General features: G+C 34.8%; 1 protein-coding gene across 1 annotated transcript; it reads right to left on the bottom strand.

The window, feature by feature from the left end:
- Positions 1–6,579: 6,579 nt before the first annotated feature.
- Positions 6,580–23,770, bottom strand: rnd1a (Rho family GTPase 1a). Its single transcript, XM_056449782.1, has 5 exons — positions 23,498–23,770; positions 23,099–23,186; positions 11,581–11,690; positions 9,439–9,573; positions 6,580–9,348 (listed from the first exon to the last, which is right to left on the bottom strand). Exons 1-5 carry the CDS (start codon positions 23,615–23,617, stop codon positions 9,103–9,105), a joined length of 699 nt encoding a protein of 232 aa, XP_056305757.1. The 5' UTR covers positions 23,618–23,770; the 3' UTR covers positions 6,580–9,102.
- Between the last annotated feature and the right edge of the window lie 2,640 nt (positions 23,771–26,410).

Below are 26,410 nucleotides of genomic sequence, written 5' to 3'. Positions count from 1 at the left end.
TTAATAAAAAACATTGTAATTAACATCTTATATCACCAAATGTATTTAAAACAGATTGATGAATGAAAAGCACTTTTGTACCATTTAAAATGGAAATAATAACAATGAATAATTAAAATACTGTTGTACATGATCTCGTCACTTGTTTTGATTTTATTAAATTCAATAGTTAATACTAAAAATAAAGGATTTTGTACATAAAATGTAAATAAATTACAGTAAAAGTACTTTAAAAATGTCATATTGTAAAATGAAAACATGCTAAAGGGCATTCTAAAAAAATTTGCGGCAAGGCTATTTTACTGTAAAATGAAAATACTTCAGGGGCCTGCTACTGTAAAACACTTTTACAGGTAGGTTACTGTAAAGGGAGGGTTGCGGTAAATTGCTGGCAACAGTGCTGCCAGTAAGTTACCGCAAAATACAATAAAATATCAAACAGTGTAAAGTGGCCAGTGAGTGCATATCTAACATCATCCAATACTAATAAAAAGAAATATATCTAAAAAAAAACAGTATGCCATAAATTGTTCATGCTTCTTTAAAAAACATGTGCTAGTAAAATAACATTTGTGGTGATGCGAGTTGAGAGGTTTCACATTGTTTATGCTAATGTATGAATAAACTGAATGTGCTGATTATGTATATTCATTTCTCCAGAGGCCATGAAGCCTGCAGTTGTTCTTGTTTCTCTTATGTGTGTGTGCGCGCGAGACATGCTCTCTACTCCAGTGAACAGACAGCAATCACTCTGCCTGATTCACCAAGGGTTGTATATTAACAGCACTGAAACCACTGTTTAAACCTTAAAACAATGCTCCTCTGATAATAAGACTATTAGAAGGTGATGACAAACACAAGAAAGCAGAAAAGGTGCGAAAGAAACGCACATGCCGAACGCATACATGCTTTCTCTTGTCATTAAGATCCCAGCGGTTCTGCAGTGGTTCCTGATGATCTGTGGCATTGTTAGTGCTGGAGTCACGGTGGCTGGTTTGATGTTTGTGTGCATGTCTCTATGGCAGACTCCAGCTTGTCAGTAATTGGAGAGAATAGGTCTCCCCCCATCATTTCATTTCACTCCTTTACTGATTTCTCCCCAGCTTCTCTCGCTGGGTCTCTGTCTGATGGATGTGAGTCACTGGTAATGAGCCGGCATTCTGTCATTCTCTTACTTTACTCCACAGAGCTCTGGAGACGAGAGAGAGAGAGAGACTTGGGATGTTTGGGTGGAGGCTGAGGACTTCAAGCAGCTCTTTTCTTAAGCATTCCATCTCTGATCCTGTGTTTTTTCTTCATAGCTTTTTGTCATTGATATCATGCAGGTTATATTCTGGATATGAAATGGTACTCCCTTAAACTGGGGTTTTGGGAAGGTAGTCTAATACATAAATACTGTTTTAGTGTGCTTTCTAATTCTTTCGTTAAAGAATTCTGAAAATGCTTCAGTGTAATATCAGTGAAATATTAAGTAGCATGACTGTTTTCAACATTCAGATTGCATTTTGCATGACCTGATGCAATACAAAACACAACAGGACTGGATTCAAAGGAAAAAAATTACATTTATCTTCGAACAATTTGACAGCATGGTAATAATAAAATGGTATAATTAAAAATAATAATACCTGCTAACTTGTATATTGTATTACTCACTTTACTTTGACTTACTGCCTGCTTTATCAGTGGTCGCTGCGGCAGAATGAACTGCCAATTACTCCAGCAATTGTATTTGTTTTACACAGCAGATGCCATTCCATCTTCAACCCAGTACTGAGACTACACTAAGTCATGTACCACCAGTGCTGGGAAACATCCACACTCTTCTATTCACACACTATAAATTCTTGTTTAAACTTAATTTTTTATTAGTTGTATGCAGTTATAAAACACTGTACACAGAATAAATTGGATTTAATTGACTTATTAAAGGGCCATGAAACTCCCCTCTTTCAGTTCAAGTCTACCTCAGAATTTTTTCAAAAAATGCTTCATGATGGGCGTGGAGCACTGCAATAATATCCAGCTGCAGGCCCGCAGAACCACACACGTTTTAGGCACACACAGTCTGGCACATACAATCTAGGCAAACCATATATGGTTACGAAGGGTGTTAATGGTATTAACGTCTTCTTGGACATCGTCATCAATATATTTTGATATTTGGTTAATAAATATTGTACACAATAAACAATAGTGTTTACTTTACTTTATTTCACAAATATTGCGATCGAGACGGGCGAATGGGGAGCGTTGTTTCCGATCGCCATTCAAATAGACTGAACAGTTTTCTGTCAGTCATCATAGATGATCAGTAGTTATTATCTGACAGAGACTATAGAGCAGATACTCGCTTGCTGGCCTTGCTGAAAGATCTAAATTGGACAGGTTTAATTTATATAATGGATTAATTTATAATGAAGGTAATAATAATATAATCTTTATATAAAAATAATCTTTATATTTAATAAAAATCTGTTACATGTAATAAATGTATAACACTATATTAATATTTTACTCAAGCGATTTAATAGTGTGTATTTGCTTAATTTTCTAATAACTTTTTAATTAATGATTTCCCACATTAAATACTGTAGTAATTTATAGTTAGCAAAACATTGTTTTTAAACCAAAATTTTGCAATAGAAACAAATTAACTATTAATATTTAATTAAAAAAATAATAATAAGTATGTGTATGTATGTATGTATGTATGTATGTATGTGTATATAACTAACAGCTGTGACAGTTTAGTAAAAGATAGTAGTTTATAATCAGATAATCAGTTAAGATAATCAGTTTATATTATATATTGTTTAAATGATTAACTATAGTAATTCATTTTAATGTGACACATTATTGTTTGCTTTTTATATTTTACAACAAAGTGATTTTAACCAAGTATGATAATTTTAAGATCCAGAATTAGTTTATTAAACTTAATCCATTAGACGGTCTATTATGTTTTCTTTGTGTATGTGGACACATGAATAGTCATAAGTGTCCTTGACCAATTATTTTTATTTACATAATTTGAATTCAGAAACTGCAGAGATGTTAAAATGATCGTTACGATATAATAATATTGACTGAAATGGGAAACTATATTTGTGAAATTCAATAGGTGGCGAAAATGCCTCTAAGGAGTTAGTTAGTTACCATATATGGTTTGCCTAAATCGTGTGTGCTAGATTGTGTGTGCCTGAAACGTGTGTGGTTCTGCAGCTGGATATATCTCGAGCACTGCGAGCAGAGGGAGGAGTGGGCGTGGCTGGCAGAGCAGGGGAAAAAGAGGGGAGCGAACAACTGTTGGCTCAAAAAATGAGACGCAAACCACGAGGAGACATAAGATTTTATAGTTTACAAAGTTAAAATGCACAGAAATAAACAGTTAGTAATTTAATGTCCTGCTACATTTGTTATTCGTAATTTCTTATACACATAACCACAATTAATTATAAAGATAATAAAGATAATTATAAACATTATAAAGGTAATCATGTTTATATAAACACTATAAATAAGCACTTCTCTCCTCCTCAATTCCCGAGTCTGAATGCAGACACAGTGGATTGCAGTGCAGCCGGTCTCTTGTCCTGTCTATTCCAACCATTAACCCTGCCGGTAATCTGGAGGATTTTAAACATATGGCGAACACAGCAGCACGGATAGGCGGTATGTCTGAATGGTAACAAGCTCAACTGATAAAAGACAAAGTCCGCCATTCTCCATTCTCGTTGAGCGCAGATGCAGTCTCTCCCAGTCATTGGGTCTCATAGCTTGGTAGGTCTCAGGGTGTCCGCGGGGTCTTAAAGTATTAAAAGTTGATAAATCACTGTAGAGAAATTTAAGGCCGTTAAAAATATTAAAAAGTCTTAAGTGCTGTTTTACAAGGTATTAAATTTTATATTATTTTTGATTATGCAATGTGTGGTTGTATGGTAAAGTTTGCCTGAATTAAATCTGAATATCAGGATGCTGTGTAGTTAATGAAATCAATAAAATCCTGCTAGATTTGACATCATGCTGCTTTGTTTACTGCAGTAACCAAGGCAAAACCATTATTTCTGCCAACCTGCTGAATTGGCTAGATTTAATAGATTTATATTTAGTATATAAATAATGTTTTAGTTTTGGATTAGTTTCTCACATTAAATTTAGTAAATAAACTGTAAGTTAAAATCTCACCAGTGTTTCCAGTTGAAACCTAAAGGGGTTATAAGGTCTTAAAATGTATGGAACGAGTCTTAAAAAAGGTCTTAAAAGGTACTGAATTTCACTCTCTGATTCCTGTATATACTCTGTGAATAATTAAGAAGCAGGATCTTCCCATAGGACAAGAAAACATGAATGAATAATAATGAGAAACCAAGGGGGTCATCACTCCACTAGCAGATTGGGACAGATTTTGATCCCGCCCCCAAAATATTTAAACCCTGAAGATGAAATCAGCTGACAAAAGCTCAAAATTATCCAGTTTTCCCCACAATTAAAGCTGACAGGTGCTAACGTCGTCTTGACTGATGCTCAACACACTGGTAAAATTTCCAAAAAAGTACTCCAGGGTGTCTTGAACCTTTTAATGACAACTTTTGTTTAGCAAAATTTCTGTATAGTTTTTTTTCTATTTTGTGTGATCATTTTTATTTAATTACATTTTATTGTGTGTGATTAATGAAGTTACCCCATAAACATATCTCTGGGTTTGTTGAGAGGATGATTATAAATCTAGAGTCCATGTTTATAAAATCTAATACTCTGAATATATTGACAGGTGTTAATTTTTTATTAAATGTATGCAGTCTAGACAGAGTCTGAATGCTATTCTTTATCTAGAGTTTAGGTAAGATGTGATTTATTTACATAATTTACTCCAGGCTTGTCAGTTTTTGTATTGTCCAGAGATCTTTTTCTCATCAGATCTTAAGCAATTCGGGTGGAGGGTTGTTTGTGATCAGGGAATTTTGTGTTATGGGGATTCATTTATAGGTTGGTCAACTTGAATAATTGAGTGGCTCCGGCTGTGTAAAACTTGGCACTTCAAGTTGATTTTTATCACATAGCTGCAGGTAGCCCAAAATTAATTGAATTATGCCAGAATTTGAGCTATTCAGAGCACATTAATATTCTGCCCCTACAAACATGCTGCAGGCAGACATTTCCTTTATCAGCCCAAACTGTTGATGGACAGTTTTTGTGCTAAAATATATGGGAAACAACTGGTTTAACCTTTATACACTCACCGGCCACTTTATTAGGTACACCTTACTTGTACCGAGTTGGACCCCCTTTTGCCTTCAGAACTGCCTTAATCCTTTGTGGCATAGATTCAACAAGATAATGGAAAACTCCTCAGAGATTTTAGTCCATATTTACATGATAGCATCACGCAGTTGCTGCCGATTTGTTGGCTGGACGTCCAAGATGCGAATCTCTCTTTCCACCACACCCCAAAGGTGCTCTATTGAATTGAGATCTTGTGACTGTCCGCCTCAAGGTTTGACGTGGTGTGTGTTCAGAGATGCTCTTCTGCATACCTCGGTTGTAACGAGTGGTTATTTGAGTTACTGTTGACTTTCTATCAGCTCGAACCAGTCTGGCCATTCTCCTCTGACCTCTGGCATCAACAAGGCATTTGTGCCTACAGAACTGCCACTCATGATATATTTTCTCTTTTTTGGATGGTTTGGAGATGGTTGTGCCTGAAAATCCCAGTAGATCAGCAGTTTCTGAAATACTCAGACCAGCTTGTCTGGCACCAACAACCATGCCACGTTCAAAGTCACTTACATCACCTTTCTTCCCCATTTTGATGCTCGATTGAACTGCAGCAGATCGTCTTGACCATGTCTACATGACTAAATGCACCGATGGGCTGTTTAGACATTTATGTTAACGAGCAGTTGGACAGGTGTACCTAATAAAGTGACCGGTAAGTGTATATACACATAGTTGTATCACATGTAGTATTTCCTCCCTTTTTCCAGAATATTCTTATAATCCAGTTGTGGTACCATGGGTAACATGGACAATATGGGGCATCATGAACTAATGTAGAGTGTATGGTATTGATGCAAAGATTTGCCGATTTGATAGTGAAATGCAAATTTTGTAAACTGTCTATATTTTGTGCTTCTTAAAGGAAATCGATAACTCATTCACTGAATGTTTTGTTTGGTGAAATCTTCATGTGTCTGCCTCTTCATTATTCACTGTAATGCTGTTTCATAGTGTTCTATTCCTGCAGAATCACATGACTCGCTCCTGGTTTTTCTTAGACCTGTTGGCCTAGTTTTGAATGCTGTTTGAATAAATGGTAATTCGAGAGTCAGCTGTATGAAAGTGCTCGTCTGCTGTGAAATCTCTCATGATATCTCTACAGACAAGTCAGCCTATCTGACAGATGAACTTTTATGACTTCTCTGGTTGTTAGGAAAGAATTTCATTTACGTTACATATATTGTATAGATTCTTCTATTTTGGACTGTCAGGAAAATGCTAAATATTTAGTACTAAAAATATGAGGAATGCACACAATATACTGACCAAATTCAGGTTTTAATTCATTTAAGAGTGACACATGACATCAGAGACAAAGGAAAGAAATAATCCACAAACAATAGTCAATATAAAATAGATTGTCTGAAACTAAATAATAAAACAGAACCAGCAATAATCAACCATTAATAAGTTAATAACACGTTACATTACACACAATCATACAGTCTGTTTTGAGATTATCTTCACAGACAGCATTTAAAGGGCTGTACAAAACTGATTATGCACAACATATGTACGTCCAGACTTGAGTAACAAAAGGAAGATCGTGGAGGTCCACCACATCAGACATATAACATATAAGAGTGCTACTAAACCAAACAACAGTAACAGATTCATATCAAGATGATGGTCGGTAAAATGTCTCATATGTTGAACTAAAACTACAGCCGTGAAAAAGCCATTGGTTATGCTACAGTGAGAAAACTTCCTTATTTTCACTTTGTTTACACTCTTTTTCTCTCTCAGCTCCTCTTGAGTGGTTTTCGGACATGTAGCCCAGCTTAACTGACTGGTCTGTTGCTAAGCAACAGTGTTGAATTGGTGATTAGTGCATGTAGCATGAAGTGATGCAGGTCAAAACTCCCAAGTTGGTTCAGATGAGCCAGAGTGAGAATTCATAAAGTAAATTATATAGTAATTTTCAGAGGTGCAGTTAAAGGGAGAGCTCACCCATGAAATTTCTGTCATCATTTACTCTCCCTTCACTTGTTCCAAACCGGTTTGATTTGAACACAAACAAAATATTCTCAAGAATGTTGAAAAGCAGCAGCCATTGACTTCCATAGATTTTTGGATGGATGTCAATGGCTGCTGCTTTCCAATATTTGTCTATATATGTTGTTTTGTGTTCAACAGAAAAAAGAATTTGATAAAAGTTTAGAGTATCTTGATTGTGAGTGAATGGAGAGAATATTTTCATGTTTGGGTGTGGTATCCCTTTAGGTTTGGACTAGTTTATATGTACAGTATCTTCACAAAATGTTACATATTTAAAACTATCTAGAAAAGACAGCATATTCATTTACCAATGTTATGCAGCTTAAATGAAAATCTTTTTCCTCTTCTGGTACGTCAGTCCAAGAATTATGATGATATTGCAGCCATATATTTAATCAAAGCATGTGATTTACAGACTTTTGAACAGTGCTGTCAATTATTCTCCATTTTACCATGTCAAATATGATGAGCTAAAGTTATTCTGTGGTCAGATTCAGAGTCTTTTCAGTTTATTTCTACTTGGATTTAGTTGTTTTACGGGTACGCATTACACAACCAATGGTTGTGGGATTTCAGCCAGAGATTACCAGAGTGAGGTTTATGATGAGAGGAGAGTGCTCTGTGCCAGTGATCCAAACAAATACATCAGAATCACTGATATTCTAATGCAGTCTAATACCCAGCACATAGACTAATCAATAACTTATCCGCATGATACAAAATCAGCTCTTTACTGTTATTGAGAATTAGGCGTTGAGGTCAGAATTTAAGATCACTGCAGAAAAGATTTGCTAATTGTTTTCTCACTTATGCAACGTTGATCGTTTCTGGTGGACAGCAGTGTCCCTTAGTAATCCCTCATGACCTTCCAAGCCCATCTCTAAAATTACTTCAGCGAAAGATCTTGCTTTCTAAAAAAAAAAAAAAGCCTGGAACATCTGGAAGTTGTTTTTTTTTTTTTGTGGTAATAACTCCCTCCTATACTCAGAAATGGCCCGGCGACTGCTGGGCTTCTCCTCATCAGCTGAGATTTATCACCTATTCTCTAGGGGCATAAAGGACTACAGTAAAGATGAGAGAGAGAGAGAGAGAGAGAGAGAGAGGATAAAAGAGTGTGTCATCATGTCCAATACATCTGGATTGTACAAATGTGATTGGATGCTTCGTCTAGCAGATTTATAACACTGTCTGCCATTTTCAGGAGGACATCAAATCTTGTTTTGGCTCCTCCCCTCATGCCTGCATGACGTCTAACAAATCGCTTCATGCCAGTTTAGTGGCAGAGACTTCAGCACGAACTCGCTCTTTCAATACAGAATTTTGCTTTGCAACTATTGCCAACCTGAATTCGGTCATCGCCTTTCCAATCACATCCACATTCCCTAAAGTGCGTACTGTGAAACAGAAACACATCCTCTTCCGTTATTAAATATTAAATTACGTTCACAACTCAACCCACATTCCCACTTATTCACACTAACAAATAAGACTACGCACAAAAAATCCAACAGTGTCCAAAACACACTGCGTTTCCTCTTTTTGTTTGATTGATTGACAGTTCATATGAAGCCATATGCTGGTAAAGGGAAACCAATCAATACATTAGCGATAGGATGTGTAACCTTGAACAATGGCAGCGGCTCTCTGTTGTAGGGATGAGTGTGTTTGCAGGTGGGGTGTTTCAGAATGGAAGAACAACATAAGTGTAGAGAGAGGGAGGGGTCATGAAAGGTCATGACCTCCCCACCTCTCGACCCCGCCCCAACCAACCCTCTCGAAGAGCGAAAACACATTTTTATAGAGTTAGAGCGGCGCGTGTGGGGTTCACATGATGGCACAGCTCTTGGTTCTCTCCTTGCTGAAGGAGGAGGTCAGGAGCTCAGCCTTGCTGGGCAGATGGAGGAGGCGTTTGGAGAGACGGCGAGTGGGGCTTTGCTTTATGGGCGGCTGCAGTTTGTTGAGGCACGTGAGCGATGCTGAGCGAAACACGCTGTGGATGCTTTTCTCTGATGTGAACGCAGAGCACTCCAGGTACACTTCTGCTCCTACCTGCTTCGCCAACAGGGTGCCCTGTAAGGAAATTGGAGTGTGAAATGCAGAAAAAAAAGAGATTTGCAGAAAAAGTCAAGTTTGCAAAGGGGGAGGGTGCAAGCTACTGACCTGCTCATGGGAGATGGGTGTCAGTCTCTGATTGGACAGCTCCATCAGTGTGCAAACATCTGTACGCAGGTCCGTCTTGCAGCCCACTAGGATTATTCGAGTGCTGGGACAGAAATCCATGATTTCTGCTTTCCACTGCAATGAGAGAGCTGTTAATATAATGCCAAACCATTTCCTTCTTGTTTCTACTTGAAGCAACAGAATGTCATGTAGTTTACTCAAAATTGAAAACTGAATACTTTCAGAAATCTCGTTTTTGTCTATATGCAATAAAAGTCACTTGAAATATGCACCGGTGTATCATTTTCAGATATTTATCTGAATATTTGATCAATTTAAATCTATACCATTTTGAGAAATAGACATGGGACAGTAAGAGACCCTGAGGGTATGATAACCTTGGATAATAGTCACGATATTGTGATCACTGTTCTAAAGTATATTCTTTTTAAATAAAAACTCAAATAAAAACTTTCAATTCTTTTAAAACAAAAACTTTTTCCCTTTGAACACAATATATTTTATTTTGAAAAACATTTTATTTTGAAACAGTAAACATGTCAGGCTAAATAATTAAAACTTATCACCGCTTTCTATTTACAATTCAAAACAGCATCTTTGAATATCTTTTCTGCTGGAGATACTGTTGTCCTAAAACAAAAATCTTACATAAACCATTGGAACGGGATAGCAGGAAATTTGGGTGGTTTTAATACCTTGACTTTTTCAAACCGCTGTATACCTTGAAAACGGTTATCGTCCCATGCCTTTTGAGAAATACAGATATAAAACTATATAGAATAGTAATTAACTGCTGTTTAATGTCTGGTGCATTTATTCTCTAGATAAAATAATTAAAGTGCCCCTATTATGAATTATGAAAAGTTCATATTTTAGTCCCCAACATCAGGTTTACATGCATGCAAGATCAAAAAACACATGAATTGTTTTATAATATGCATTCATTTTTACATTAATTGTTCAGTGACAAGTTGCTCAACAAAACAAGCTTTCTTTAATCTGTATGTGCAACAAGCTCAATCTGCTAATGTTTCACGTTGATGGCAATGAAATAACTTGACGTCAACTCTTTTGAGAGACAATAATTTAAACATGTTGCACTTTCAGATTTAAAACTTTGCTGGATGTTTTTATTCACTTAGAGCTGTGGTATGCCCTGCATGAAGGGCCTTTTTCAAAAATTCATTTTTGGGGCACTTCAAATATTTTCAAAATAAAACTATATCTATTAGGCATGGGATGATAACCAGGGTCAATGTTTACCGCAGTTTGAAAAAGTTAAGGTTTTAAAGCCGTTAGAATTTTCTGTTATACCGTGCCTCAGGTATATGTAAGGTTTTTTTAATATGAATAATTTTTTACATTATAATTCGAATATAAAATTGTGTTGTAAAACAAATCTGTGTTTTTTAAACTTATAAAGATAGCAGAAGTCAATGAATTATTTTAATTATTTAGCCGGACATGTTTACTGTTCCAATTTAAAATGTTTCCTAAAATAAAATAAATTGTGTTCAATGAGGTGATATAAGATGTTGTTTTTTACCCAGACATAAAAAAAAACTTATTTTAGAGCAGTATCTCCCAATACCTGTGATACCGCAAAACTGTGATTTCGCTCCGGCCCATGCCTAATATCTATATATAAGCTTGTTTTTCATAATTATAATAATAATAATAATAGTAATGTTGGAATGTTGCATGTTAAATGGATTCTGTCCATGTTTGATAAAAAATGATCAGACTGGGATGTGTTTTAATGACAAAACCTTCATAAACAATAAATAAGATTTGTAGCTAAAACTTGGTGATTCAAAAAGTGGAAGTCAATAGTCATACTGCATTCATAAAAGCAAAACAAAAGCAATGCCAAAATGTATTATTTTTCTTACAATACATTGAGATTTTATGTACCTAATAATACAATCTCAATATATCATTAGGAGCATTGTCTTATATTTAAAGAACCACCAAACACTACAATTTGAACTAAAATGCTCTACTGAAGAAAAAGTCACCTACATTTTGAGTAAAAAAACAAAAAAAACAGCATCTTTTAAAAAATTGTTATATGGACCGTCTCTTTAAGTGAATATTCAGAAGTCATAAAATGAAATTCACCTTTTTCAGCGAGCTTTCCACAGTGTCAGGCCGACTTATATCGAAGCAGAGCAGCACAGCATCCGCATCGCTGTAACAGAGAGGCCTGACATTATCATAATACGGTGAACCTGCAGGAGCAAACACACGACAAACATCAATAATGCAAACTGAACATCAAATAACTTGATCATACTTTTGAGCCATAACTCAATAAAGAATACAAAGTGATATGGGGGATTGCAAATATCGTAAATAGCAAAATGTATGGCGGTTCTCCTAATAGGTGTGCATGTGTGTGGGCGAATCTCGGAGATTCCTTTATTGACAGAATGAGTTGCCGAGGAGGTCTTGTCCCCCACACACTGCAAGCCTCATCTCAATCCGTAACTACAGCAACGGCATTGAAGGATGCGCACATAAACACTCATTCTATGGCTCTGTGTGGACGGAAAATAAAGCAAGTCCATTAAAGGCACATTTCACACAATATTCATGTGTTTGTGCCTATTAGAGTATCAATCCTCGGCTCAGATGCTGGGAGTTGTATTGTGTGAGCCTCTCAGGGGTCACGTATTACTGCTGTATATGTAGACAGTGACTCAGCTCGCTACTTTAGATGGAGAATATATGGCAGAATGAAAAGAGATTTGACAAGACAAAACAATGAAGAGGCGGGCAATCCGCATATCACTATCTGTTCACTTCGCTAGACAATACAAATCTCAACACTGAGGCCATCATTTTGATTTATTGCTGATTAAGTGTCTTTATTTCAGTGTGGGTAATATAGTTAGCTTGCAAACTATTTGTATTTAGTTTTATTGGAATATACATTCAGGCATTCAAATGGTTATTAGGTTTAACACATTTTCGTTAGTGCTAAACAATAATCGCACATGTGAAATATAAATATGGAAATAAATAAGGCAATATCGGTACCTATTCTTGTTGGTGTGTTTTTTGTGCTAGATTGCTCGGGCTTTTTCTTTCTCCTTGATCTCACATTGCTCTAACTCAAGAGCAAGGTGAGAGGGAGTTTTTTTTGCCTCTCTCTCCTGAAATGTATCTTATTTCCAGTTCCACCTCCTGTGACCTGTATTGCTCTGGAATTGTGATGTTTGTGTACGGTCGGGGGGGGTTCAATTTACTTGCATTTCGTTGCCTTGTACTTGTACATGTGTAATGACAATAAAGTTGAATCTAATCTAATCTATTCACTCTGATGTTCGCATTCGGTGTAATGGGTGTAACAGAATTTGCATTACACTGAATTACAGAACAAATGTATTGCAGACTTTAAGCTGGACTCCTATATTAAACTATGAGTTTGATATGTGAAGTTAACCAGAATAATTGTGAGTGTGTAAAATAATATAAAAGTATGTATATTAATATTATTATTATTATCTGTTGCCTGTTTATTTTAGTAAACTAGAAAAACAATAAAACTGAGCTTTTTTAGCATCAAAACATTGTTTATGTACTTTTATGCTTGTATTTTAAGATTTAAGCCTGGAATATTATACTGAACTATGCATTTGTACATTTCATTAGATATATTTGCACAGCATTACCATAAACCAGATTTTATTCCAAAATACTTTTTGGGTCATATTTTGCCATATGATTGTAAAAAAAATAGGAATGCCCCAAATTATTATTACTATTATTATTATATATATTTTGTTACTATTAATATTATTGTTATTATATATATATATATATATATATATATATATATATATATATATATATATATATTTTTTTTTTTTTTTTTTTTTATCATTATTATTATTATATTTTAATTTTCAGCTAGCATTTTCAATTGTTGGCTTCAAATATTAGGCTTCTAGGCTTCCAGCCTTAGGGCGTACTCACACAAGTTACAATTGCCTTGAAATGTGCTGAAGCGTGATTGTCCCCCCTCCATTCTCCACTGATGGCCTGCACTCACACTGCATTTTGCCTTCCGAACCAGAGCATGCTTACGTCATCGATGATACGACTGTTCAGTTTAACAGCAAGAGAAGCGCTCTCGCTCCGCACAGTGGAGATTGCTTTAGTTATATCGGTTTAGTCATTTGGGATGCAGTACACGCTGTCAAATATCTTGCCAAACAGATCCACCATTTTTGACGCTAATAAATTGTCCTAAAAGTCCTTGTGCTGCACATATTAGGAGGTTTGCTAAAGGTGCAACTGACGCGCAGCGAGGGGTTTGCATTAGAGGTGTGAACCTATACTGGTCTCACAGTTCGGTTCGGTTAAGATTATCATGCCATCGATTCAGTTCAAATCGATATTTCGGTGCGTCACGGTGCATTGACGATGCTTTCCATATACAGTGTTGTATTTTGGGGGGTGGTTATGATTTACCGATTATGATTATTACTGAACCGATACCGAATTGTCTGCGTCTGCATCGCGGTGCACAGAAGAAATAATTAATTTTGACACCCCTAGTTTGCATCTTTAATAAACTACTACAGTTTGCATTCATTGAAAAGTAAGAATGATTAATAAATTCATATGAAACAGTCCCTTAAAAGTGACTTCTCGTCTTCAGTTTCAGCTTGTCACTCACACTACAAGGGCCAGGGCCAACTGAACCGCGCTTGGGACTGATTCGGAGCACTCACACTTGTCCAACGAACCGTTAAAAACGCCTGTGGCACAGTTCGGATTGCATAGTGTGCACCCTTACCTTGCATGTGTGCTGCAGTCAAAGTTCAAAATAGCTCAATATTTAGCTCACTGTTAATAAAATTTGATTATTTCATTGGCTTGTGTTATTATTTTTTAATGAGTATAATTTAAGTTACTGAGCTAAATTTTAAAAATCCTAAAAATTACATTTAATAAAATAATAAACTGTTTCTGCTTTCGGCCAAGTGCATCCAGAATTTTATGGTTTCAGTTTTGGCACAAAGTTTTCCTTTCAGTTCATCCCTAGAAATATTATATTATGTAAATATGAATGCAATAATCATTATTACTTTTTAAAAAATATTTTTTTATTAAAAACAAGCGAATTTAAATAAAATTACGACCACACTAGTTCACAACTCACGCTATTAACTACTGGCTTATTACCTGCCTATTGTTAAGATATTAACTGTTTATAGTTATAAAGTATGATCTTATTCTGCATCCCTAATCCTATCCAAAACCTAAACCCAGCTTCTACCTTTCAAACTATTACTAACAGGTAATTAGTAGTTTATTTAGCTATTAGTGTTAGTTGAGTGTTTGTTAATTCTGTGAATTGTGACCTAAACTATAGTGTTACAGCCGATTCGAATTTTATCACTCTATTGAATGGACGTTATCAGTGGTTATCAGCTGATAGATATGGGCTAGAAGGGGCCTTCTGCACCTACTGGTAGGCTCAGAAGGCTGTTATCATCCATGCACATGGACACTGGTTAATCAGCTATAGATCACATATGGCTCTGGCTGGAATTTAGCGAGAATTGCTCATATTATTTATTACATTTCGCATTAATTGTATTTTATTGACGTCTACCTCTACCCTAAACCCAACCGTCACAGTAATGTAAAAACAGATCTGGATCTGGAGTCTTCTCTATTAGTAAAGCTGATTAACCATGTGGATGGATGATAACAGCCTTCTGAGCCTACCAGTGGGCGCAGAAGGCCCCAACTTGCCCATATCTATCCGGTGATAACCACTGATATCAGCCATTCAATGGAGTGATAACATTCGAAGCGGGTAAGTGTGTTACTGAACATTATTATAATGAATTAAAATTATGCATCAATTTAAACCAATTAGATGTGTCATGCATCTATTCAAACTCAGTAGTAAGACCAATCTCTGTATCTGTATCTGTGCTAGAAGGAAACTGCTCTTGACACCTGACTTCAGCTAATGTTGGCCAATCAGATGATAAATACAGTATATTCCTCTTGAATCAGATGTGCTAGAGTAAGAGCTGGAGGAGAGGCTCAAAGCAGACCCTGTCAAAGACTGAGTTGCTTGTCTCCTCTTTGATCTGGAGAGCGCGTGAAGAGATGCCTGAAGCAGCCAGAGCCAGATGAGCAAATTCAATTAAAGCCGCTGTAATTAGTCCTGATTAGACTGTGTTTGTTCACGTATGCTGATGAGTGTTTGTGCAGGGCTGCATCATTTACTCTGCCAGTGTTTCTCCTTCTAACCAGGCTGTACACAATTAACAAAGACTAACTGGCTTTTTTAGGCGAAACGAGAGGCTGCAGCATCACTGTTAATTTATGTGCATGGCCATTTTGAGATTCTGGGATTTTTTTGCCATTTAATAACATCCAAAATTAACACTCCGCTTTTTTCCTCGATTTTTTTATTTTATTTTATTTTATTCATTTATTTATTTTTTTTTTTGGCTCATTTTACAAGTCACTTAGGGCTCTATTTTGACAATCCAAGTGCAAAGTGCAGGGCGCAAAAGCAATAAGGGTGTGTCGGAATTGACTTTAGCTATTTTAAGGACGGAAAAATCCGCTTTGCGCCGTGGTGCATGGTCTAAAAGGGTTGAGCTTATTTTCTTAATGAGTTATAGGTGTGTTTTGAGAATAAACCAATCAGAGTCTCGTCCCCCATTCCCTTTCAGTTGCGTTGTGCCATAGCACATTTGCTATTTACATGATGGACTTTGTAAGTGGGAAAAACTGAATGCTTCACTAGCAAGAAAACAGTTAAACAGAGCATCTACAGCACGAGAATGAGAGATGAACCTCCTCATTGTTTACTTTCACTTTCACTCTTGAGGATAGGGAAACTTCTTGTACGCACAGACATCCATTAGCCTATACATAATTAATTTTGTTTGTTAAGCGCAAAGATTTGTTTCAAAACTATTTCTAAATTCAGTTCGAATTTCCAGCAAACGAATAAATGAACAATAATAATGAAGTGTGGTCAAAAACTGAGTTATATCCTAATACACATGCTATACCCCATATGGTCTAAAACCTGACAGGTGGGAAATATAAGCTTGTTTTTAATAAAACAAATATAAATATGCATATAATAAATAATACTGCTAATAATGATAACATTCTACAAAAGCAAATTGTTATGAATAAACTGAAAAAGCCTCCCGAGATGAAGAAGGCATGAAAGTATGGTTTTTATATTTATGTAGGCTATGAAATTGTTTTGTAATATTTTAATCCTTTATTTTTATATGCTATATATATCCTTATTATATCCTATATATATCCTTAATATATAATTTCTTTTTCCTATGTAAAGATATTTGCGTATCGCTGTACATCCTGTCTGTATTAAGCAATGTGTAAGCGAGGCGCACAACTAACGTGCTCTGCGCTGGACTTTAGACCGTCTTCGTTCTGGTCTATTGAACAATCTATTATAGTTTCTCAAAATAGCAACGCGCCAGCAATGCGCCTCAACACGCCTCCTTTTGAGAACAGAATGCCTATGAGCGCACATATGAGTGCAAATGCATTTGCTATTTAAACAGCGTGGCGCAAAACGTCAAAACCACTCTTGCGCCAAGCTGAAACTAGCAAACAACAATTGCGTCATGCCTTGTGCCGCATTGCGCCAGGTGAATGATAGGGCCTTTAGTGTTAACAGTAGACTTTTACCAGTTGTGAATCCATTTAGCGGGCTCTTGCATTGGTTCTTTAACTTAGCGTAGCTTAAAATTTTTTTATCAGATTAGACAGCTAGCGTCTCACTTGAAAAACATTTGCTCATTTTTCTGTTTAAATCTTGGCTTTTCTGTGGTTACATTTGTGTTGGAAGACCAACAGAAAATAGGAATAGGAAAATTATCAAAACTCATTTTTGAATTTTATTGAGCGAGATGCTAATAGTCTAATCCTATTCAATAATTAATGCTAAAAGTGCTCTTGCCAAAGATCGGATGAATGAATAAAAAAAAAAAATACAAAAACTTTAACTCCAGGTTAGTTGTTAAATTTTCTGTTTTAGTTTTTTTTTTTTTTTTTTCTGTCTTTTCTTGCCTTCCATTTTTTTTTATCTGTACATTTCAATTAAAATATATATTTAAGGACATTTTCTCAAAAGCACAGAGCTATATATCTTTACTTCAGCAGCACTTTCATACACCAAATAGCACAGTTTTATTCATATCTATATTCCTAAGTTAATATAAAATTTGCCTGCTTATAAACAACATTTTATAGTACTTGTTTTCTGGTTGTTCACAGCTTTCTGTGATATATAGTTGGGTTAAGCAAAGTTTTTGAGCCTGTGTTCATCCATTGTTCCAATTTTTGAGCTAGTAATGTCTGTAAATAAGCACATTTAATTAAACTTGACTTGATTTGCATATTTAAATATGACATTTTAGAAAACTTGTCAACCCCAACATTTTTTCAAGTCTTAAAGTGATAGTTTAACCAAAAAGGAAAATTTACTCACTATTTTCCAAACCATTTTCTGTTTTACACAAAACAAGATATTTTGAAGTATGCTAAAATAATGCAACAGTTAACATCCATAGCAGGAAAAACTAATAGGGTACAGCTTTCAGAATATACAGTTGAAGTCAGAATTATTAGCCCCCCTGAAATATTAGCCCCCGTTTATTTTTCCCCAATTTCTGTTTAACTGAGAGAAGATTTTTTCAACACATTTCTAAACATAACAGTTTTAATAACTCATTTATAATAACTGACTTATTTTATCTTTGCCATGATGAAAATAAATAATATTGGACTAGATATTTTTCAAAACACTTCTATAAAGCTTAAAGTGACATTTAAAGGCTTAACTAGGTTAATTAGGTTAACTAGACAGGTTAGGGTAATTAGGCAAGTTATTGTATAATGATGATTTTTTTCTGTAGACCAGGGGTCACCAATCTCGGTCCTGGAGGGCCGGTGTCCCTGCAGAGTTTAGCTCCAACTTGCCTTAACACACCTGCCTGGATGTTCTAAGTATACCTAGTAAGACCTTGATTAGCTTGTTCAGGTGTGTTTGATTAGAGTTGGAGCTAAAATCTGTAGGGCACCGGCCCTCCAGGAACAAGTTTGGTGACTCCTGCTGTAGACTATCGAAAAAATATATAGCTTAAAGGGGCTAATCATTTTGTCCTTAAAATGGTGATTAAAAAATTAAAAACTGTTTTTATTCTAGCCGAAATAAAACAAATAAGCCTTTCTCCAGAAGAGAAAATATTATCAGACATACTGTGAAAATTTCCTTGTTAAACATCATTTAGCAACTATTTAAAAAAATAAATAAAAATCAAAGGGGGGGACTTCAACTGTATATACATAGTTGAATTATTAGCCTTTTTTTCTTTTTTTAAATATTTCCCAAATTATGTTGAATAATAATAGTGAATTTTTCACAGTATTTCCTATATTATTATTTTCTTTTGCAGCAAGTCTTATTTGTTTAATTTAGGCCAGAATAAAAACTGTTTTAATTTATTTAAAACCGTTTTCAGGTCAATATTATTAGCCCTCTTAAGCAATATATTTTTGCTTAGCTACAGAACAAACCATCATTATACAATGATTTGCCTAATTAAAGAATCAGTAATTAGAAATTTGTTATTAGAACTATTATATTTAGAAATGTGTTAAAAAATCTTCTTTACATTAAACAGAAAAAAATATACAAGGGGGCATCAACTATATATGTTTATGGGTTTAAACAGAAGAAATAAAGTCAAACTAGTTTGGAACAAGTGAAGCGTGAGTAATTGATGGCAGAATGTTCACTTTTGGATGAACTCTCCCTTGAACAGTGAACTGTGTTATTAATCAGCCTGGCATGTACGGAAATAACTTCTTATTTTTACCCTATTCACCTAGTTTTCCTTTAACAAGAGCTGTGGGATTGGCTTCTCAAGCTTCTGTGCATGAAATAGATAAAATGTATTTCCCCCTCCAGTAAGCCTTTTCACTTCTGAGCTGAGTTGCTGCAGGTCAGTGTGACTGGTAAATTCCAGCATGTTTTCCACATTTCATGATAAGACAGTGTGTTTAGAGTAAAAAATGCAAAGCAGGAAATACCTTGAGACAGGAAGTCCTGTTGCTTTTCCGTTCATTCACAACCAGTAAAGTTGTTATTAAAGTAGTTGTAGTACTTGTTGTTATAATAATAATAATAATCATCATCACAATCATAATAATCATAATAATAACACTAATATGAATTCTACAATTATTAACTATTAATATTCAGATTTTAATAAAGCAAACCATCATAATTTTTTTTAAGAAGTGAAAATCTAATTATTCCTTGAAAAATTATATATTTTGTCATACATATTTGTTGTTAGGTAGATTAAAAGACTTAATTACATCAAAAAAGAGAATTAGTGAATTATCAGACAGCTTTTATAGAAAAGCAATATCCAGGCACTCAGTCAAGCAGTCAGCCATGACAATTAACAGATTCACATTCATCAGGCATCACTGACTGATATGTTACACAACGTGCTACGCATCATGACCCTAAAAAACCCAGCTTTCAAATGCTGCGGATATAAAAATATTAAACCTTTACACTACTGCAAAGCTTAATCTGAGTTAAAATATCACTTATTAACAAAGGCATTTGAGGAGAGCATGCACTTTAAAAAAATAAACCACATTCAAAACAATATCCAGTTTCTGTAAATGTGATGATACAGAATGACTGTTTCAGGAAATGGTTCACTTAAAATCACTCATTATTCCTCTGGATTGTTTTGGACCTCTTTTATTTGAGTTTTCAACTGTTTTGTCTATAATTTCTTTTAGAATAACATTTGTTTTCTGCAGAACAATGAAACATAAAAATGAGTTTTCATTTTAAGGTGAACTGTTCATTTAAAAGAAAAGAAGTAGTTATTTCATAAAATTTTGGAAACATGGAAATGTACATTGTTTTTTTTCTGCTATGAAGGTCAATGGCTACCAGTTTTAACTCTTTAATATATCTTAATTTGTAAGGTATGTTTTTCAAGAAAACTCAGAGTTTGGTACCACTTGAGGGTAAATAAATGGTTAGTAAATTAAACAATCCCTATCAGATACTTTTTTTCAACTTAAACCTTCATGAATCAAGAAATGAAATAAAGAAATTAGACTATCAGAAGAACATTCCTTGACTTTTTACTAGATAAGAATGAAAATGCTTCAGCTATCAGCCACAGCTTTCTGCATCCAAATCTTAATACAATCCTTCTAATCAGATACACTCGTAAACACACAGACTAAACAATCCCTGATCAAATGCCTGTGTGGTATTGAAACTAATAGACAAAACCAAATTAATAGATAAAACCAAATCCACTGAAACAAGCAGTGATCTTTCTAATCTATCAGAAACCACCATCTACGTCATCAAAAAGGGCTTCGCATGTCACTAAGAGACATTCCTAAACACTGCAAAACCTTGTGCTGTTCTACACGGGCCTTATTTTTCGACTCATCCAGAGGCAGACAGAAGGTGCAGGTGGCACACGGCCAGTGTCTGGCGCTTGAGGTTTGGTCTCAGGTGTTGCATCTGTCAGAGTCTTTCACCCACTTACTGCAGCTTCACATATGCCAGCTTCATTGCCTGACTCAGGTGTCTCTCCTGTAACATCTCACTGACCTACTGGCCCAATAACAGTCAACACAACTGCACACAAGCACATCCATGTCATTGGAATGCATTCTAGACGAATATTATTAAAAACAAAGCAAATCTGTTTTATTTATGGTATGTCTACTTTATTATAAACAAGCATTTTGATTTATACTCATTACCAGATGGAATATAATGACCTGTTTGTTAGAGGGTGTACCACTTTTTTTCAGTAGATTTCAGATGTATTTTTCTTATTTTTCAAATCTCGTTTTACAGTACGCTGTAATTAATTTAATTTGCATTAATTTATTTACTAACATGAACTAATAATAATGAATACCTGCATTTATTAACTGCTTTATTAAAATCCAAAGTTGCGCTTGCTAACATTACAGTGTTAACAATTTCCTGTAGAATTTACTTAACTTACTGTAAATGAATTACAAATACTGTATTTTAGTAACTCAAATTACTGAAAAATACTGTATTTACATTTACAGCACCATTTATCTGCTGTATGTGTATTTACAGAATTGTATGTATATCTTTACTGTAAAATATACAGTAATTTTCACAATGGCTTTAAAATACAGTAACATACCGCATAACTGTTCTACAGTAAAATATTACAGTTAAATACTGTGTAATTTACAAAAATCATTAACAATGTAGTTATTCCACTGTCAGTTGACAAGAACTAACAATTGATGGCTGTTTTCATTAACTATTGTTAATAAAGATGAATAAATAGTGAACTAAATGTATTGTGAATGGGTTGTATAGTGAGTTGTATACTAACATTAACTAATGGAACCTTATTGTAAAGTATTACCTTATAATTTATAAAACTCAACATCAACAAAAAAGGTTTGGTTGTTAAAACCCAACTTTGGGTCAGGTATGGATAACCTTTTTTTTATTACTAAATTTGTAACCCAGTTTTTTTAGAGCAGAGAATCACAACATTGGTTCAAAGCAAAGAAGTTTGCATGAAACAACTGGCAAAAAGATAATCAACTATAGTATCAACTATTTACATTTTGAGTGCGAGGAGGAAACGATCCCCAAACAAATTACGAATGGCACAATTTAGTTAATTTAAGAGTTATTTGGTTGTATACAGGGGTATTAGCAAAACAAGCATACAACATATACACAACTTGAAAAAGTCTAGGGAGACTGAATTGATTGTCATTCTCACTTCATAGTGGGTGGAGCTACAGATCTCTATTGGGATGCTTTTCATGCTGGTCTCTTGGTGAAATTTTAAACAGATCATAATGGATACTTCAGCTATTTTCTGCACAAATTTCACTATTTAAACACAATTACAAAATAAGGTGAAAAAAAGCCAAATGAATAGATAAAACATAAGCATGTTAACCCACTGTCTCATAACAACAGGTCTGTTTGTAGATAACAGAGAATTTTTTTATTTCTGTTACAGACATTAAGAATAAAGTGTACATTTGTGTGAAATCTTAAACTTTACAGAAAAAAATATATTAACATTTTACTAAAACATTACCAAGTAACTTCAGAGAAACTGAGAATGTTTATGTGCTTGCTTAAATGTTCTATAGCTGTATTATTCTTTAATATAACTGTATGCTTTATCTATTTAACTGGCTTTATTTATTTCATTAACCCGTCTTCTTCAATTTCACGCATAGATAAACGTTCATTTTAATCAGATTTTTCATGTTTTATTCACACACTGAGTGTAAATTTGGTTCCAAGCAATATTGGAAACCATAGACTGTTTTATTATAGACCAAAAACAAATCTTAAAGTAAGCCATACAGACCTTGAGCCAGTAAATTAACCCATGATTTAAATTCTATTTAATTCAGCTTCAATTAATATTATTTAAAACCAAAAAATAGTGCAAGCGTGTTAACGAGTTTAAACGATCTGTTATGTACAGCAGCGTCCAGCTGTTGGTCGGTCAGTGTCTGTCTTGTCGCTCACCTGACGTGTCCCATAAACTGAGCTCCACGCGCTGCTCCTCTAATTCCAGTCCAGCTGTGTAGTTCTCAAACACTGTCGGCACGTAAGTCTGAGGGGGAGAAGCCAAATAAAACCCGGCATTTAAACAACTGTATAAAAACACGTCGTTTAAGTATGTTCTCTGTGTATGGTTAGATTTTTTTCCAGCGTCAACACGTGCATGACAACCAACTCACATGAGAACGATACAGAGTATCACTTTAATGAGTGATGTATGAATACAGGGATGTTAAAACGCAGTTTATAATGTCACAGTAGGCTATATTGTTGTATGATGGCATATGCAACATCAGTATCACAAATAAACACCAATAGCAGCTCATTGAATACGTTAGAGAAATAGAAAGGTGTCATACGTACCTCGGGATAACAGTCTTTGGCTAAGACTTGCAACATTGCAGTTTTCCCGCACTGCACGTCTCCTACTAAAACCAGTTTACAACGCATTACCAAAGGCTGGCTGATTCTCCTCTCCTTCATTGTTAATATGACGGTCCTGTGCGCGGCGGCTCTCTCGTATGACGGCCCTGGGCAGTTTGTTCAGACCGCATTGGGGTTTGGACTAAATCTCCACGAAAGAGAGAAATACGGCACTGCGGCATTTTATACAGCTCTGTTATCCAATCAGCGCCGCGCTCTGCTCTCCGGGCTCGCGCTCGAGTTCCACTGCCCCCGAAACACACACGCCCGCCCGCCCGACCAGGCAGAGTCTGCACATCGATTTAACCGATAAATAAACGCTCATCTCCTATCTAGCAATAGTAAACAAACGCCTGATAAAAGAGGGGGTTAATGATGTTTGAGGCGGAAGCCGTGCAAATTACAATTTAGATGAGAGATAGAATGAAAGTTGAGAAATTTAATCTAAATTTAATTTCTTTCTCTAAAAGAGAATGATTAAACATCCTCAAACTCTACGTTTATAGCTACGTATAGCTACTACAAAAACAAAGTGCTGTTCAAATTAATTATGCATGTAGCTGGTTGGTATTAATTATGGAGTTAATGTAATATTATTAAGTAATGTTTGTTTGTTTTTACAGTAACCAGTCAGTATTATTATAAGAAAAATCACTTCAACAATGTTCTTGTTAATTTGGATTGCTGTTTTGAGACTTTGAACAAAGTTTTACTTTAAAACTACAAAATACAAATTGTAGTAAATCGTATGAATTAAATGATTACCCATTTTTTCTATTTTTGGTTGGACACAGACACTTAAATTTTCACAAGGACTTTTTCGTAATTATAGCAGGGATTACACATACTTACAGTATTGTAATTAGTACACTTATGCCATCTGAACTTTAATACATTTTTTATTATTTAATGAATATTTATTGTTAGATAGGTGGAAATCAAATGCAGGCATAAAATAATCGCCTTTAAGATGCAAACAAACAAAACTATTACTTGTAATATCTGCAGTGGTGGAAAGAGTACTGAAAAAGCATACACAAAAGTACCATTACTTGCCCAAAAATGTATACAGTGCAAGTAGAGTAAAAGTATAAATAATACTCAGCGTAAGGAGTAAAATGTAGCCCTTTAGAAAGAACTGAAGAGTAGTGAGTATTGAGTATTACGATGAGAACGGCTCATGTGTTTACATGCAATTTGTGGATGGATGTGTAAACGTAACATTCTGTAGTGCATTAGTAATTGTTTAAGGGGATTTGGTGGTTTCAGTCCTCATACAGTAAACATCCATCTTCTTATCAGTGACATGCAGTCCATAAAGTCTCTCGATCATTGCGTGTAAAGATTTTAGACATCTTCTTGCACACTTTTAATGCTTCCAAACGGTTTGTTGCATTTATGAAGCGCCCATGTCTTGAGGTTGTCCAGTATGATGCAATTTACTTTCTATGTGCGATTTGATTGGACAAGAATCACAGGACTGGTTAATCTACTTTAGTCAATCTCCATAGACAAGAAAAAGTAGTGACTGTAGGTTGAAGTAAAGTAGTGAAGTAAAAGTACTGATACAGCACTAAAACGTAATCAGGGAAAAGTAAAAGTCCACATTTTAAAAACTACTTAGTAAATTACAATTCCTGAGTAAACTACTACTCATGGTAATTTGAGTATTTGTAATTTGTTACTTTACACCACTAAACGTCTGTCAAAAAGTGCTGAATATAACACAGATTTAGGACTACTGTTAAAATTAAAACAGGGCAAAAATATTCCTTAAATTTGAACTATTGTAAAGTAAAAGTTTAAATGGTAAAACTTTATTATTATTTTGTATTATTATTGACTTTTGACTTCCATATAGAAAAGCAGAAAAGTCAATCTATACCAGCTTCCAATATTCCCTAAAAGATCTTGTGTGTTCAAAAGTTGAAAGATACTGAATAGGTTTGGAACAAATGAATGGTGAGTAAATGACAAAATTGTATTATCTGGGTCAGTTGTCTGTTTTAAATGACAGGTTTCAATAGAGGATCTTTTGTTCAGTTGTGACTATTAACTCAAATTCATATCTCAAGGAAAGACTTGAAAATGAGTGACATTACTATATACCAGAGATGCCCAAAGTAGAGCCAAAGTTTGCCCATGGTAACCTTTGATTTGGCCCACCATCCCATCTTAAAAGAGAGGGAGAATGTTGGTGCTTGGGTCGAATGCCTTTGAAATCGTCATTCTGAATTTGCAATTCAAAGTAATCTTTTGTTTATTTTTTTGTTTTATTGCTGAGCAACTGAAATGAAATGATTCAATTAAATGTTGTAAATGAATCAGACTTTTGAAATGTAAATCCTGTCACTCAACGTACAGTACATCTGACATCTAAGAGCATATCAAGGTAAAGGCAGGTGCAGCTCGACTAGTGTATTCATTGAACTCCATTGTGTTATAAATGGAATTGTTCATGTTTTTACAGTAATAAGTTCATTATAAAATGTTAAAAATATACTGCATTAGATATTAAATATGATTTAAAGCAATGTTTTCTATTTTTTTGTAAGTATTACTGAATAAATGAGAAAATCCCCCTTGGCAAAATGAATGTAATACAGTTTGGTATTTATTCAGCCCACATCCCTCAATCAAGTTTGTTTTTTGGCCCTTTATAGGAAAAAGTTTGTGCACCCCTGCTATATACGGTGTAAAAAATAAATCCATAAAAATGACAGCTGTGGTTAAAAATATTGTAGGAACCTAAAATAAATTTTACAGTAAATGTAATTTTTTTTTTGTCATATACCAATGTTTTAAGTTCTATCTAGGATCTATCTACACAACATTTTTAAACAGAAAAAACAC

The sequence above is a fragment of the Danio aesculapii genome, chromosome 23 (assembly GCF_903798145.1).
Source record: "Danio aesculapii chromosome 23, fDanAes4.1, whole genome shotgun sequence".
In the NCBI taxonomy this organism is placed as follows: Eukaryota; Metazoa; Chordata; class Actinopteri; order Cypriniformes; family Danionidae; genus Danio; species Danio aesculapii.
Note: the sequence above shows the minus strand (reverse complement) of the source record. Positions and strands in the feature narration are given on the sequence as shown.

Bases quoted from the DNA above. Each gene is read 5' to 3' on its own strand.
- rnd1a (XM_056449782.1), bottom strand. From the start codon at position 23,617: ATGAAGGAGAGGAGAATCAGCCAGCCTTTGGTAATGCGTTGTAAACTG. The intron at 11,691-23,098 runs GTGAGCGACAAG...TTGCTCCTGCAG, and splicing joins CAGTTTATGGGACACGTCAG to GTTCACCGTATTATGATAAT. The intron at 9,574-11,580 runs GTGAATTTCATT...CTCTCATTGCAG, and splicing joins TGGAAAGCTCGCTGAAAAAG to TGGAAAGCAGAAATCATGGA.